The sequence below is a fragment of the Drosophila virilis genome, chromosome 3 (genome assembly GCF_030788295.1).
Source record: "Drosophila virilis strain 15010-1051.87 chromosome 3, Dvir_AGI_RSII-ME, whole genome shotgun sequence".
In the NCBI taxonomy this organism is placed as follows: Eukaryota; Metazoa; Arthropoda; class Insecta; order Diptera; family Drosophilidae; genus Drosophila; species Drosophila virilis.
Window position 1 is genome coordinate 22,740,513 of NC_091545.1, and position 17,450 is coordinate 22,757,962.

Genomic DNA, 17,450 nt, shown 5'->3' on the forward strand with positions numbered 1-17,450 from the left:
ACATACTAGTACACATGCAAGCAACCAGACAACCAACCAACCAAACTATCAACAACACACACACATACAAGCGGCACACTTTAAATTTAAGCATGAAATCTCCGAAGCTTACTTGAATTTATGAGAATCGAGTAGTAGGGCAGTAGTCAAAAATACGTTTTCTTTAAATTTAGGTACATGTTTAGACAAATTCATACTTATATATATGATACATGCATACATACTTACATGTATATACATGCATACATCCATACATACATGCATACACACACATTCACACATACTTACATAAATTCATATTTCATGCATTAAGTCATACATACATAATATATATATATATATATATATATACATATGTACATACAAAACTACATACAAATCGGCATACATACTTTCCACTAGTACACATGCAAGCAAACAGAAAGCTAACTAGACAACAACACACACACACACAGGCGGCACACTTTAAATTGAAGCATGACATCTGCGCGGCTTACTTGAATTTATGAGAATCGAGTAGTAGGGCAGTAGTCAAAAATACGTTTTATTTTAATTTTTTTAAAACTTGGTCCGCATTTTGAGCCATATAAAGACAGATGTGTAGACATGTATGTATGTGTTCATATATGTCATATACATACACATACACACATAAATACATTCTCGCACACATTCTTAAAAAGCGTACATCACTTTTACATCCGTTTCTTGCTATGAACAAATTTAAATCGGTTACGACGTCCTTTTAACCTACTTGCATATATTGGAGTAGATTTTTGACATTTCTAACATATTACAAAGATTTCAGACAACGATGGAATCAAAAATGAAACTTGTTCAGCAATAAAAATTCTACTTAGTGGAGTGGATTTGCCAACTGTTGCAAAAACTGTTCTTAATGAAATTTTATGCAGAGCTTTGATGAGTTTTATCACCTGTTTTATATATTTGGAATCACGCTTTTTTCACTTTTGCAAAAGAATACTTCACAAATGAAATGTATGCTCTATATCTTCTATGTATTTATGCGTAAGCAAATCTGTGCTATGAATATTTCATATGCGGAGCTCAGATCGTAAATCGACAGAGTTATAAGAGCAGAAAGAAACTTGGTTTTTAACCTCTGGAGATTCACGGATTTGTTGACTGAACTGTTGTGGGATATCAATTAATTGATTCAAATTCACGAGTGACTCGACTTGCATTTGCCAGATTTGGCTCAATAAATTTCGTATTTATAATATGCTTACGTAATTCCAGGAATTAGCATAGAGTGCACTGCGAGAGTAGTTTTGTGTTTTGAGGTCTTATGCATTTTATGCAAGACAGGATATATTGAAATTGCATATGGTAAGATGGAAACAGATCGGAGCAAGTGTTAAATATTTATAGAGCTTTGCCAGTAAATCGTATGCCTGAACTGAGATCTATTGAAGTTTTGGTATCGTTGAACTCAAAGTGCAGCCGAAGGCTAGTTGCGAATGGAATTGCAATATCATTAGGCGTAAAAGAAAAACCACAATGAAACTGTAAAACTAGATTTTAATTGGAGTGTTTCCGTTTTGTTTTGTAAATTTCGTTTTATTGGACATTCGAATAAAAAGAAAAGAAATACGAGTCAAAAATTTGTTGCACACACATAGAACTTTATCATAGATCATATCATATTTATATATTCAGATATTCATTTATTTTTTAGATATTTTTTTTCGTTTTTTTGTTTTTACTGTTTTTACTCTTTTCGTTATAAATTAGACACAAAAAACGTTTACAAATTATGTTGAATATTTCAAAACTTAGCCGACAAAAATGATTAATTATATTATGTATAAAATTACATAGCTAATTGCTAAATGTGTGTCTGTGTGTGTGTGTGCTAAAAATTAAATTCGTGATCATATAAGAAATATGCTTGTTTATGCTTTATAAGGCGTGGTTCAACAAAGTCCTAACTATATACAATTTCACATATATATCTATATATATATATATATATGTATATATATATATATGTATATATATGTTTATGTATCGGTTGATGTGAGCTGACTGGCAAAGCAAATTGTTGTTTTTAAAATTGATTTGCTTTACAATACAAAAATTGAATGAGGCTTGATGAGGCTTAAGGCTAATTAAATTAATTTAATAACTATTTAAAGTTTGTGTGTGTGAGTGTGTGTGTTTGTGTGTTTCGTTTATAGGAATGCGGACTTTAGATACAGATACAGATACAGTTTAAATATATATATAATAAGTTTGTTACAGATACAAATACAGAAAAAGAGCATTAGCATTAGCCGGTCAATCCCTTTTGATTGGCATACACATACATTTATATATATACATATATATGGGTATATAGGTGAGCATACATATGATATATATATATATATATAATTTGGATAGTACGCATATCATAGCTTAATTAAAACATGTACTGAGAGAGATAGAGAGAGAGAGAGAGAGACAGTGCTTGTGTTTATAGAGACAGAGAGAGTAGCGGGAAAAGTTGACTTATAAATTGAAAGCTAACAGAAGAAAATTAAATTGCATTTTCCACATGAATTCTAACTACACGCTAGTTATGAGCTGCTCCTCGTTCCTCATTTATTTATTCATTTTTATTTAGTTATATTTTCTTTTTTTAGTCATACAAAATAAGAAAAAAAATGTTGCAGATTGTCTTATAGTTCCAGCCGCTTATACTTAAATAAATCAAGAAATACTCTCTAAAGAGTTTTCTCTGCTCTTCTTCTTATATTCAGTTTTTCTTCAGAAAAGTTGCAATTTTTTCATTTGAGTCGAGTTTTCTTTAACTACTTCTCTTTTTTTTTCTTTTTTTTTTTGTAGTGTATGTTGTTGGCCTTTACAAAGTTTTGGTATTGTTTGTTGTTTAATTTATTTTTAAAATTTGTGTGTTTTGTTGTAGAAACCATGAGTTGTTGTTGTTGTTGAAGATACTTTTTGCTGCAGAGAAGTATTTGCTGTACAAAGATTTATGTTCTTTTTCATTTTGTGGAATGTGGTTCGTTTTTGTTTTCGGTTTTTTTTTTTGTTTGGTTTCAACAAGAAATTAGGGGGCTCTCTAGATTGTTAGGGGCGACTTTTGATTGTATGTGTATTATATATACATACTTATAGATAATTGCTATAAATCTCTCTCATAAGCTACACATTGAGTTCAACTTTTACACACATTCAGTTTACAGCTTAAAGTTTTCAGTTTACACTTTTGAAGTTTACAGTTTTCAGTTAACATCTGTAAAGCTTACAGTTTTCAGTTTACATTTTATAGCTACAGTTTACAGTTTAGAGTTTACAGTTCTAAGTTACAGTTACAGTTTCGTCTACTGATAATTTGGTTCTGCTAAGTTATTATATCTTTCGTTTTGGCCCCTAGGATAACAGTAACGTGTAATACGAATGGCTTAGACACAGAATTTACGCTCGCTTTAACCATATTGAGAAACGCTTTTCACACTCACTACAACTACTACAACTACAGCTACTGCTACAGCTACTGCTACAGCTACTGCTACAGCTACTGCTACTGCTAGAGCTACAGCTAGGCGGGCTGCACTACAGCAGCAACTCCTCGTCGGTGTGCGACTCGCCGTACAGGCAGCACTCGTCCACACCGACACCGGCTGCGGCTTCGTCGGCGACCTGCTCCTCGCAGTCCAGGCTGAGATCGTGCGGCTGTTGCGGCGACTGCTGCGGCGCCTGCTGCTGCGGCTGCGGCTGACTCAGTTCCCGCAGATAGTCGAGCGTCTTGTCAATGGCGCGCAGACGCTTTTTCAGCGACGTGGTGCCCAGTATGTCCACCTGCAAAATGAAAGAAAACAATATAAGCTGTAGCTCAAACAAGGATCAATAGTTGAGGCTATGTACCTTCAGCTGCTGGGAGAGCGGCAGCAGGGCAATGATCCACCAGGCCCAGGCGGGCCCGTCTGCGATCAGCTGCCAGCTGTGCTCGAGCGGCGGCATCTGGCCATAGCTCTGGAGTATCTCGTGCTTTTGCTCGGTGCTGAGGCTCTCGAACCAGCCGGTCGCCTTGGCCAGCACCAGGGACTGCATCGCGGCCACGGATTGAACCTGATCGATGGCAATCGGCTCATCGCATATGTACTCCACCTTGGCCGTCTCGTAGCCATCCTTTTCGCTGCGCGCGAGTATCTTGAAGCGCTTGCAACCAATGGTGCTCAGTATGGAGCAACCGTCGCCGAGCAGGACACAATCCCTTATGTCCAATATGGTGCCGACATCATAGTATCGGGACTTGCCGCTGTGCGGCTGGACAATGCCGAACGTCTTGTCGCCGGACTCGAGGGCACGCCGCACCATCAGCCGGTAGCGGGGATCACAGACGAACAGCGGACAGGGTACCGATGGGAAGGCCGCGGTGCAGATGAATACCGGCACCGAGGGCTCCTGATCGATTTCCTGGCGAAAGCGCGCCTCGTAGTGGTCTGGAATGAATCGTTTCATTGCGGCTTCTAGGAATTTCGTAACTGGCCGCTTGGCCAGCGCAAAGGGTACTGGCGAGGATGAGCCCTGATACAGATTATTATTGACATTTAGTTCCACAAGTGGTGACATGCACAATGGACACGAGGAGTTGTAATCCATGCAACGATCCAAGCATACCAGACAGTAGGTGTGTCCACACGGCGTCACCACCGGCTTCCACAGCGTCCGGCAGCACAGCACGCAATCAAAGTCGCTCGCATCGATCAGCTGGCCCCCAACGGCGGTCAGCTGCCGCTGCTCCGACCCATCCAGCTCTGCAACAGATAGTAGAGAGATTTAAATAGAGATTTAGCTCAGCATAAGCTATAAGCCCAACTCACTTCTCAGTCGCTGCATCTCCTGCTGCGTGCGCTCGAGCACGCCGCTCAGCAAGCGGCTGCAGCGTCGCGTCTCGCAGCCGGCTGCCACATGTGGCAGCTGCCCCGCCGCCTGTGCCGCGGCCCATTTTCTGCGGCAATGCTTGCGATTGGCATGCCGACGCGCCTGCAGCTCGAACTGCTTGGCGCTGTGCAGCTGCTCATAGACGTTGCGCGGATCGATATAGTCGAGGGCGCTGGGGAACAGAAAGTCACCGTCCATTTGCAGCTGTGCCTCTTCCGCCGCCGCCGCTGCCGCCGCTGCCTCCTCCTCCTCCTCCACTTCCACCTCGACCTCCTCCTCGTCGGCCATGATATAGTTATCGTAGTCCTTCTCGCAGCTCAGGCCGAACTCATCCTCAACATCGTCCAGATGCACATGATGATGCTGTTTCCTGCGCCGCCGCATCTGCTCCCAGAGCAGCGCGTACGGCGGTTTGGCGGCGACCGCATAGCTGCGCTGCAGCTGCGCAGCCGACGGCGGCAGCGAGTCAATCGCTGCGCGACTTTTGGGCGTTTGGGCCAGGAGACGTTGCAGTATCTGAAAAGGCCAAAGAGTTGAGCAAAAGTTGATCATGCCAGCCTTTTATATAGGCGCACACACCTTGGCGAGATCATGTTGAAAGATTTCCGAGTTGCTGAGATTTGTGTTTCTGTCCAGGCAAATGGCCAGAAAGCCATTGTACAGGGCATCCTCCAGTCGGCCCAAGCCGCTCAGCGCCAAGGCGCGCAAATAGTGTGCCTGTCACAAGAGAATTCATTATAGCGTCTATTCACTGTACTCGAAAAGTAGCATACCTTGGGTGAAGTGCAGCGCGTGCGCAGCGCATTCTCAATGTCCGCCAGGGAGCTTTGATAGTGGCTCAGCTTGAGCAGCACCTCGGCGCGCAGACAGAGACTCTTGAAGTTGCTCGGCGCTGCAAAGGCAAAGGAAAAACCAAAGAAAATTATTAGAAAATAAGTTGAGGAAAATCAGAACCATTTGCTAATTGCCGCTTAATTGCTGTGCTGTAAAACACATGAAAATCAGGAAAATCATGAAAATTGTGAAAATCACACACTTAATGTCAGCTATTGTAAATGAAAATGTCAAAAAGACGCCGCTCGTCAACATGTTATGGAGGCGCGATCGCTTGGCAAGCACTTGTTAGCCAATTATATATGCATATACATATATATGCATGTGTGTTTACCTCAGCAGCCAAAACAAACCAACCGACCAGCCAGCCAACCAAACCCAGCCACCCACCCATCCGCCCACCAGTGAGGCGACGGCCAACACGCGCACAAATTCTACAATTAGTTCGCTGTCGACGCTGACGTTGACGTTCGCTGCAGACGCTAATGCAAACGGCGCTGCAGACTGCAGCTTAACATTAACAGTGCCAGCTAACAGACGCTGTTAATGCATGGCACGCGCCTGCATGCAGATTGGTTGGTGCATATTTGACTAGAGCACAACTCTTTAAAGCACAAGAACAACATTAACATAGCTCATAGATGCAATACTTTAACAGCTGTGCTTGCTGAAAATGTTGCTAGCGAAATTAACATGACATGTTGCTGGCAACATTTAAGCAGCACGCGTTAACATTTTTAAGAGCGTGAGCATTTGCAATTTACAATGTAAACTCTTTGGCATGCGCGCGCTCTTACGCTGTTAACTGTTAAGAGCGGCGAGCAGCAGCTGCTGACGCGTCTGTTAAAAAAACGCGATTATGTAGCCTAACATTACGCAACATAAAAACAAGCGCAACAACAAACAGCGCTAGCTACGTAGTTGTCAATAAATGTGTTGCGTATGTGTTTGTTGGCCCTCTTGTGTTTTGTTGTTGTTGCTGCAATTGCTAAACAAATTGTCGCAAAAATGATTACATATCAGCCAATAGCCAAATGCAGCCGCTGCTCATCGCCAGCCGCGGCTGCAAGATTTGCATTTTGTTGCCGCATGCAACATGCAACATACAATGAGCTACATGAATGATGTTGTTGTTGTTGTTCGAGTGTTATCCATGTTTATGTTATGTTTTGGTTATGTAAAACGCTCACTCGAAATGTTTGTCAATATTTTTGCTGCCCCAAATTGATGTCAAGTGTGTGCGAGTGTGTGTCTGTGTCTGTGTGTGTGTAGCAAAGTGATAATAGCGAGCTAGATAAGGCAGGTTAATTGGGGATGTGAGTTAAGTAAGTGCTTGTGCCATAGGAATTATGCAAGGGCAATTGCGGCTGGCATTACAGCTATTAGAAGAATGTCCAGAGATAGGGCTTATGTGGCTGTCTATATGCATATATATATCAGACAATTGAATGGATTCTCTTAGAGCATAATATAATTTAAATGCCATTAAAAACTGTCACGAAAGACTTTGAGTAATAAACATAAATCAATAGCTAAGCAATAAAAATTATATAAACTTTATGAAAATAGAAGAAAACTTAAATTCAACTCTCTAAATATAACTATATATATATTATAATTTAATATTCGAAAAACTTGTTTTAAGTTTATTTTTCGGAATTTCATTTTTGCAAATGCAAAAAATTTCTGCACAATATTTCCCTGTCGCTTCGCTTAATTCATTTCCTGGAACTCAATTGTTTTGAGCCAAGTTTATTTGTTTTATAGCAGAGCTGCGCTACTATCTTAACCGTTATGCCATCGCTAGGCAATCGAGAACATATAAAGCACAAAAAGAAAAAGAACAAAGCGAAATAATAATACTAGATAATTGAAAACAAAGCTCGGTTGCCTATCAAGAAACACAGCTGGCAACGTGCTCAGCTGCGGGCCAACAGTTGCTGAATATATATACATATATCTGTACTATATACCATATACATATATATATCTCATTGCTAAAGCCGCCACGTTCGGCATTTGACTTCCCGTTCGATAGAATACTTTATAGACGCAATTGCTTACAAGCTCTCGAGCAAGAATTCAATTAAAATGCAAAAGGCCGCATGCAACATTGTTGTTGTTGTTGTTGCTGCTGTTGTTGTCGTTGTCAATTTGCACTTATTAGAGAATTTAACGCCAGAGCTAACAGCACACACACACACACACACACACAGAGAGAGACTCCCTCGCATCCTTCGCTTGATCATTTTTCCGTAACGCTGCAGACAATTTAAGCCCAACTGTTGATAAATTGCATTTGGCTGCAGCTACTTGTGCCATCTAGCGTATATATAGCCCCTATACCTATATATATATATATCATGCTTATATATATATATGTGCATATATCAAACTGTATACGTGTGCGCTTGTATTTGTCTTGGCCTGCATTGAAATCAGATTTCGTCACGTACATTAAAAATGATTTCGCGAATTTCGCGTTCTTCTCGCGTTGACAAGTGGCCGCCACTTGCAGATTGCATAAGCCACAAAAGAAGCCAAAACAAAAGGTAGCAAAAACTAAATGCATTTATTCTTTATCACAGCCAGCATCCGCTTCATTTTCATTTCGCCCCACAAGAGTTTCGGAGTTTTCCGCTTTATTATTCGAATGCTTCGCGTTTCTAAGCAGACGCTCGATTTTCGCATAAATCGCAACTTAATTGTGCCTAAACTGAGAGCAGAAAACAAAATGAAAAACGAGCAGAAAGAAAAAACAAATTAAATGAATAAATAAAAAAACGTCGTTAAACAATTTGCTAAAAATAAACGTTGCGTATACGCCGCATGCTCCGGCACTGGGCACTGCCTGACTTTGATTATGCTGTGCAAATTGCTTGGCACAATGCAAACACACACACACTAGACACACTAGACACACACACACACACACACACACACACACACAGCTGTAGGCAGCAGAGCGCAGGCTGGAGCTGAACTGACCCAAATACCAAAATGAATGCCCATAAAATTGCGCCGCAATACAAGTGTGGGCTAAAAAGGAGGCGGGGCAGGGCGTAGGGAGAAGGGGCGAGAATAGCGAATGTTTGGTGGGGAGGGGGGCTTGTTAAGGGAGCTATTGGGCCAAGCAAAAGTGCCTCAAGTCGATAAATGCCGACAAGCAGATACCCTAAACCCAATGTCCGTCAAGCTGTCCTCGACACACACACACACACACACACTTATCAGAAAACTGAAATATGCTTGATCTGCAAATATGCTCTAAGGTAGCCTACATATCAAGTTTAGTGCATCCATTCTCTATTATTTTCCAATTATGCTTCATGAGAGCCCGCAAAGAGAGTTTGATGCATCTAGCTTTCATAATCTTCAAGCTAAGCTGAAAAACATGTCACAAAATTGATATTTAACGATATTTTCATATTGAGAGATATCAAAGATACAGCGGATATCAAGGATATATTCCGGACAGACAGACAGACGGGCAAGGCTATAACAACTTAGTTCTTCTTGCAGATCGAGCTCACGAATATGTTTTCTTCTGCCTGTCGCAAACATTTGCACAGAAACGATATACCCGGTTTTAGCCAGTTTCAATGGGTTCAGGGCATAAAAAGACAAAGGCGGCAGCCCTGCAAAATGCGCTGAAAAGCTGAAGCTGAAGCTGCAGGCCGTAGGCCAAACAATTTTATGCGTTTCAAATTACGCCCTTTGTTGTTGTTGTTGTTGTTGTTTTTGCTGTTGTTGTTGTTGCTTTGTAGATTCCTGTGGTGTTTTTCGTTCGATTTGCTGCGGTTCAAGCGAGCGTTTCAATAAAATATTATGCTAGATATGCGGCTAAAGTTAATTTGGGTTTGTTTTATGGCACAAGCAGACTTTAGTTTTGAGGCAACAAAATTGAATTTTCAAATGGATTGCTGTTTAACAGCAAGTGTGTGACTAGCAAATACCCTGTAAATATGTTAAGCAAACGATATGAAAGAATAGTTCAAGCTATTTCTCCCTGCTTTCTATTCTAACTCAGATATTACAATATTTTATAACTTATTCAAACTGGAGAAACATTCTCTATTTAATTCAAAATCTTTATTGAATATTATAACATTCTAAAGTGGAAGAAAGAGAGAGAGAGAGAGTAAAGATACAAATTTATATTTAGAATAAATTGCAGAGTTCGTGCGAATCAAATAAAAGAGATTTCCATCTTTAAGAAAACACCTTTGCTTGCACACGTAATTACAGGGTATATTTAATATAATAATAAATAGTAATATATGCAATTTCTAGAGACAGCGAATGCCTCGCATTGGCATTGTTGAACAGGAAATGGGACGCTCTGTTTGCTTGGCTCGAGCATTGCCGGCTATTAAACGTTTCATTTGCGGCCGAATTAAAAGAGACTATTAATTATGTTTTCTCGCTAGAGACAAATCTCGTGAAACTGCGAATGGTGACAAACAACAACAACAACAACAACAACAACGGCAACTACAAGGACAGTCAACGGGGGACAAACTTTTCATGTGCGGCACACGCTGCGTATGCGTATTTTATGCACAAAACAATTTCTACCTGTGCATCAAAATATTTGTGCACATTTCAAAATTGACAAATGGGAATTGGCGAAAATTCCGCTAGAAATATCAAATGAAATAAAATAAATAAGCTAAAAGTGGCGAGCGTAGCAAATCAAGTTCGCAATTCGCAATTCTCGTTTAATGGAATTTTTTAAAGTCGTCTGCGACATAATTTTATTGGCGTCATTTCGGCTCGTGTTGCTCGCACTGCGTTGCACTCCATTTGCGTCATGTTTGCCACCTTGCCACGCCCACCACTGACTGCGAAAACGTCAACGCAAGAAGTGAGCAGAGAAACAAGCGACAAACGCAGCAAATGCTACATTTCCGTTTTAGCTCTGTTTAAATAAGCCACAGAGCAAGAGAGCGAGAGAAAGGGTAGCTGCGACTCTTGACTCAACATGTCGATTTGGCAATATGTATAAAAACATGAATAAATAAATGTATAACCAAATAAATAAACAAATAAACATGCAAGTAAATAAATATATAAGTATATATACTTAAATAGACTTAATATGAAGAGTCTAACATTTTTATAGAGGCTGCAAACGAGTTTTATGCTGGAATTTCCCGCCCGAACTAAAACATATTTTATTTATAAAATGTTATGAAGGGACCCAAAAAATATTCGCCAATTGCCAATTTTCGGTGTAGTACAAATTTAGCCCACGTTTTCTATATGCAAATATTTACGACTTGCAATATTTTCAGTACAATGGGCAATTGAATATGAAATGAATGAAGAATGAAGAAATGAAAACAAATCAAGGCTGAAGTCAAAACCAGCTTCACAAACCGAATCTAAAGATGTTTGTTTTCTATTTGCAGACATGATTCGCACTGTAATTCTTATTTAAAATATCATTATCATCAATGAAAAGAACATTATTATTATTATTATTAACAAGACAAGAACTCAGCTAACGCTGTTTCTTAGCGTATCCAAACTTCGTCTTGGTTAACTTCTTCTACTCTTTTTTTTTTTTTGCAACTTTGACATTCTTGTTTGGCTTTAGCGAAGCGTAAAGATTGTGGCAGCTGGCAGAAGGCGCGGGTTGTGCTGCTGTGCGGGGCAGGGGCAGGGGCAGGGGCAGGGGCAGGGGCAATGGGGTCACGTGCCACCTTAACGTTTTGCGGGTTCAGGATTCAACGTCAACGTCAACATCAACGTCAATGGCCAGCTGCGTGGGTTAAGCGCTGCTCATAAAGTTGTCAATTGACGCACAAAGCGCAAAATAGACGCAAGCAGCTTCAGCTTCAGCTTCAGTGAGTGAGAGCGCGAGGGGGAGGGGGAGGGTTAGGCAATGGGAGTGGGTGGCAGCTGCATTTGATTTGCGTCTGAGCTTTTGCCTCTGGTCTGGGTGATTGACCCACGCACGCCCAACTGATGCTCGCTCTCAGCTGCCTTTCGTGTATTTCCATTTTTGTAGCGACGCAGTTTTATTTGCCAGCCAAAAAATAGAAGAAGAAAAAGAATTGAGCAGCGCGTACAACGCGGCGTATGCGTCATTTGGCAAGTGTGCGGAGGTCTTATCTGTGTCAGGCGACACACACACACACACACGAGCACACACACACACACACACGAGCACACACATTCGTGTTTAAGCTACGTTTCAAGCTGAGGCCCCCCAGCTAAACGAATTCAAGGTAAGCCAAGCAAACAAGCCAAAAAATAAAAATAAAATATATACACAAAATAAAAACAATCTCCAAATAGTTGTTATATAAGCGAGCCTCGATCATTTCGCGCTGGCTGCGCAGCTAGCCACAACCTTCAAGCAACAACAGCAACAACAACAACAACAGCAACAACAACAACAACAACAGGCAATTTGCAGCACACGTAAAAACACAACAACATTTGTTTCGTAGCGTTAACAAATGCAATCAAAAAATTTGTTTTCTCAATATTTTGTTGCCAATGTTAAATTTGCAACTGGCCGCAACAAAAAATAATGAACTTTATGAAGCGCACAAATTTCCAGCTGCAAAATGAGCGTGAAATAAACAACAACAACAACAACAACAACAACAACAATAATAATACCAAAAATCGCTTCAATGAGCAGCAAAAGCAGCGACGTCGACAGCGACGCCAGCTGCGACGCCTGGACTGTGTGTTCAAGGTTAAACGGGCGTCGCGGCAAAACTCGCCACAAAGTTGCACATTTTTTTTTTTAGTTGTTGTTGTTGTTGTTGTTGCCTTTGCTTCCGTTTCATGTAAATTACATTTTATTTTATTTTAATTTTGTATATGTTAGGCGAGGCAAGTTGATTTTTATGGTCATTTTTAATGTGCGCTGTTGTTGTTGCAGGTAGCTTTACATTGTGCATGGTCTCTGTGTGTGTGTGTGTGTGTGTGTGTGTGTGTGTGTGTGTGTGTGTGTGTGTGTGTGTGTGTGTGTGTTGCTAAGCCAGGCAGCTTATGCACTTGAGACAACGCCAGACAAAGACCCGCAAAGCCGACAACTTCAAAGCCCACACAGGCCACAACAACAACAACAGCAACAGCAACAACAAAAGTTAACATTCCACTGATTAGCAGCGCTTGCCACGCCCACAACATATGTAAACTACATTTCTGTTACTGTTGCACTTGCTGCTAAGCAGAGCATAAAGCAAGTACATAAATTCTTTTATTGTTGTATTTTGTTGAAATAAAATCAACATGCAAAAAAATAACTTGTCTTGCATGATTTGTAGAGCATTATTTTTGGTATATTTCAATTATTTTGTAAGGGTATACACAGTTCGTGTTGTTTCATTCAGCTTGGACGGCGCCTTTGTTGTGGACAAGCCAACTGTCAGCGCATTAGTTCGGCTCTTGCAGTTAGGGGCCATGGGCGTCGTGCAGTCGAGAGTAGGTTCTGCTTAGCAACAGAGAGCCAAATCCACCCCCCCCCCCCCACACACACACACACGACAAGCGCTTGTTGTGCCATATGCTGTGTATTGACTTTGCCCAGGCATTTGCCATATGTTCACGTTGACATTTGATAAATGTTCTGCATGCGTGTGTCTGTGTGTGTGTGTGTCCATGGTGTGACTCTGTTAAGCACACACACACTTCCACTTCCGGCTTGTGGTCAGGCATTTTCGACGCGCAGTTAATTGATTTCTGAGACCCCCAGCAGAAAAAAAAAAAGTCGACAGACGCCCAATAATCCACTTAAAATGAATGTGAACTACAAATGGAAGCAGTTGGACGCAAGGGGGGGGGCTGTCTGATTCTTTTAGCAGCGTCTATTTTTAATGCTGAACTATTTTTGAGCAGCTGCAGAGACTCGAACAGCGACTCAGCTCGACCAACAGAGAGAGAGAGAGAGGGAGAGGAAGAGAGCTTATGTAACATAACAGAGGCGCGAACAGCCCCTAATGTTGGCAAAGAGACGCAACGAAAATCGAATAACCGACACCGAAACCGGCTTTTTATGCAAAGCTGCCAAAAATGAGGCGCGGCGGGGCGGCAGCGGGCGGCTGTTGAGCGTTGATGGCATTGCGTGAGCGTCAGCTTGTGCAACAGCGGGCGGTGCGGGGAGCGCAAAAGTCAAAATTGAAGAGCACAGCTGACGAAATGTGTAGGGGAATTGCCCAAGCGACGGCCACAGCAACAGGGCCAAAGAGCATCGCGCGCGCCATAGTTTTTAAGAGAGAGCAACGGCAACAGAGCGCTGCTCGAATGAGAGAGAGAGGGAGAGTGAGCGCAAGCTTGGCTTGTGTCAAATTTTGACAGTTGCCTGCTGGCGCTCTTGTTACTGCGACCAAAAAAGTATGTCAAAGTCAAACGTCGCAGTCGCTGCCGACGCTGACGTCGCATTACTAAACATTGCTGTCGGCCGCTGCCGCTGCCACTGCCGCTGCCCGACGTCATTTTTATTATGTTTGTTTGGTAAGTGGAGCTCTGGTTATGTAAGCCCAGCAGCAGGCAGCAGCAAGCAGACAGCAGCCAACTGTTGGCCATCGTCGTCATCGTTTTTGTATTTTTTTTTTTTTGTTAAATTCGTTACGTTAAGCCCAAGCCCAAGCCCAAAGCTCGCCGCCGCGGTCGCCCCTCCTCTAAGCGAACATTCGTTCAGCGCGCGCGCGTCTTAGCCTTTTGTCTTTTTCACGCCGTTTTCCACCTCAGCCCGCCGAGCGGTGCAGCTCATTTGTTTGTTGCCAATTTCAACGCTTGACTTTTTGCGTCGGCGGCGACTGAAAATTAAATCGTGATTTGTAAATGCGCTCAATTTTTCGTCTCGCTTGCCTTTTAGGCGCACTGGCGGAGGGACGGGGGGACACGGGGGACGGGGGGCTGCAGCAGTGAATTTGGCAATTTTGTAATAAGTTTTTTGTTGCTGCGATTAAATAATCAACAACAATGTGGCAACAACTGGCAGCTGCTGGCAACAAGCGAACGGCCGAAAGTGATTGTTGATATCTTGTGTCATTCTGCAGTGTTGTATAATTGCCGTTTATTACGCTGCTGCTGCTGCTGCGGCTGTTGCTGCTTCTTCGTCTTCATCTGGCGTTCGTTCTTTTCAATTTTCGCTGACGCGTGAAGCTTTCTCAGCGCAGAACTAATACAGTTTTTTAGCCACAGTCAGCGGCGTTAACAGCGCTGTTGTGATGTAATTAATTTACATATGTTATGTAAGCATATATAATGCAAAAGTCAACGCAAAATGTACTCAATGCATACATACGTAATGCCCTTTGTCAGACCCCATTCAAGTTACAAGTTTTATGAGCTTTTCTTGTGCAAATTTAATTTGCTACATGAGCTTCTTCTTCTTCTTCGATGAACCACCTGCTATTCTAGCTACTTTTTCAGTGGGCGGCGGCAACTGTTGCATAACTTACGGCTGTAAGTGTGTGCGTGTGCGTGTGTGTGTGTGTGTGTGTGTAGACCATTTGATGGCTCATTTGTGTGGCAAATTGAAATGCTTCGTTTTGCCAGGCTGATAACGCCCACTCCCCTTGTTTTTATGGCACTTGACTGTGTTTGTGTGTGTGTGTGTGTGTGTGTGGCGCTTGCGGCTTGTACACAATGAAGTTTGCACTTTGAACTCGCATTGGCTGTTTTTACCCAGTTGTTTGTACAGATGAAAATGCAAATGCCAGCGATTGTTCGGCTTGTGTTTGTTGTTTTTACGGTTGCCCAACACTGTGCTAGGGCAGCGAACTTGGCTAATGTTATTTTTGTTTTTTTTTTTTCGGCTAGATCTCTAAGTTCAGCTCTATTTGGCCCCTTGGCTCGTGTCCATTGCTCAATACAAAACCAACTGATTGTTGTTTTTGTTGTTGCAATTGCAATCGTCGCTGATTGGCGTCGAATCGTTTACAGTTGCAGCAGCGATAAAGCGCACAACAGCAGAAACAAAAGCAACAGCAACAACTACAACAACAACAACAACAACAACAGCAGCTGCATGTGGCCCGCCATTGCTTACGAGCTAAGTTCTATGACATAACTGTAATTCAAACGCGCTCGCGAGAGCCGCACAGTGAATGGCAAAGAGAGCGCCATTGCAATAGCACATGAAGCGGGCGAGAGAGAGAGAGACATGTGAGCGCGAGCGACTTACTTTTGATTTTTTGCTGCTGCCGCTGTTGCTTTTGCTGCGCTGCAGTCAATTGAGTAATCCACATGTTGTTTTTGCTGTTGCTGCTGTCGTGTTTTGTTTACAAATGTTGAAAGTGAATTTTCAATTGCAATTCACAGTTCACAATAGAATATTACTTAATAGGCAATAGGCGCAAATCTGACAGCAAGTGACTCACTTGCAATGCGCCAGAGTTGCCAGACTGTTGTTGTAGTTGTTGTTGTTACCATTTTGTGCTGTGGTTGCATTGTTTTTTGGCAAATGAGGACAACAATTGCAGTTGCCGCAACTTCAGCTTCAATCGCGTCCAGACGCCATTTGCTTTCTGTTTCGCAGCGCTAGTTGCGCCCGTCGGGCCTCATTATGCAATTACAACAAAGCGAACAACAACAACGAATAAACAAACAAATATTTTTACAGAGCGACTCGCTGAGCTGATACACCCCCGCGCGCGGGGTTGCCAGCAGTTCCATAATGTGCTGCCATTTAGTTTTTTTAATTAAGACAAGGCGCACGAGCTGCCACAACAAGCAAGTGCTGCAATATGTGGCAACTCTGTCTGCGTGTGTGTGTGTGTGTAAGAACTGGATATCCGTGTCGCAATTGATATGCATGTGGCACACACACACACACACACAGAGAGACACGAGCCAAGCGCTTATTACATCATTCCGCTTGGCCAGACAGAATTTTGCATTCGGCCCATCTCAGCTGGAAGGCGCGCCGAGTGGGCGTGGCCAATTATTAACATGCAGCATTTTATGGCAAAATTTTGGCGTCGTCGAGTTATGGCTCTTGCTGTACTTATTTTATTGCTAATATTTTTGTTTTATTATTATTATTGTGCATAAAAAGGGACTTTGGTGGGTTTATACGATCTCTCATTATGCAACAAATGGGCGGCGTGGCAAGAATCTTGCCCAATGCCGCATAAGCCCAGGAAGTGGGGACACTAATCAAGGGTCTATAAATCATTGAGATAATATCTAGAGGAAAGCTGGAATTAAAATTATTTATATAATTAATATGCAATCTCAATTATATTCTAAAACTCGTTTGAGTTTGAGCCTGCTTGCCACGCCCACTTGTCGCATAGACATTCAACATAAACTGAACAATTTCTGGGCCAAGAGTCTCATTTCGTTTCGTATTAAAGAAAATTCTTCGATGCTTTTTGCATAGCTCGCTGGGAAAGTACGAAAAAATGTGCACTGGCATTCGAAAAATGTGCCCAATGTGGCAACTGGCAAATAAATAGCAATGGGACACATACTGAGAGCCAAAAGGCGCCGCATGCCACAGCGAAAGTATCTACAAGCTGCACGCCGGGAATGCCGGCAATGCACCGTCTGGCTAGAAGTTAAATCCAATGTGGCGTCTACACGAGCCCCAACAAATAAATCAATGCAAATCGCAAAAGCAGCAGCAAGTAACAACAACAACAACAACAACAACAACAGCAAAAAATTAACACAATTTTATACTCGATGCGTTGAGAGATATAGAATAGATAAAGATGCAGATACATATA

At 42.0% G+C, this 17,450-nt stretch overlaps 1 protein-coding gene across 4 annotated transcripts in view; it reads right to left on the minus strand.

The window, feature by feature from the left end:
• Positions 1–2,820: 2,820 nt before the first annotated feature.
• The window catches only part of LOC6623941 (LON peptidase N-terminal domain and RING finger protein 2), a 29,899-nt gene continuing 15,269 nt past the window's right edge, over positions 2,821–17,450 (minus strand). For 3 of the 4 annotated variants that reach the window (XM_002048258.4, XM_070207937.1, XM_070207936.1), the window contains exons 3-7: positions 5,685–5,803; positions 5,491–5,628; positions 4,851–5,427; positions 3,892–4,784; positions 2,821–3,825 (exon numbers count right to left, since the gene is read on the minus strand). In XM_002048258.4, coding sequence (XP_002048294.1) covers positions 3,580–3,825; positions 3,892–4,784; positions 4,851–5,427; positions 5,491–5,628; positions 5,685–5,803 — 1,973 coding nt within the window. In that variant the 3' untranslated portion in view covers positions 2,821–3,579. Of the gene's footprint in view, positions 3,826–3,891; positions 4,785–4,850; positions 5,428–5,490; positions 5,629–5,684; positions 5,804–15,901; positions 16,244–17,450 lie in introns of those variants that run through there. The other variant, XM_070207938.1, reaches the window with a different exon arrangement.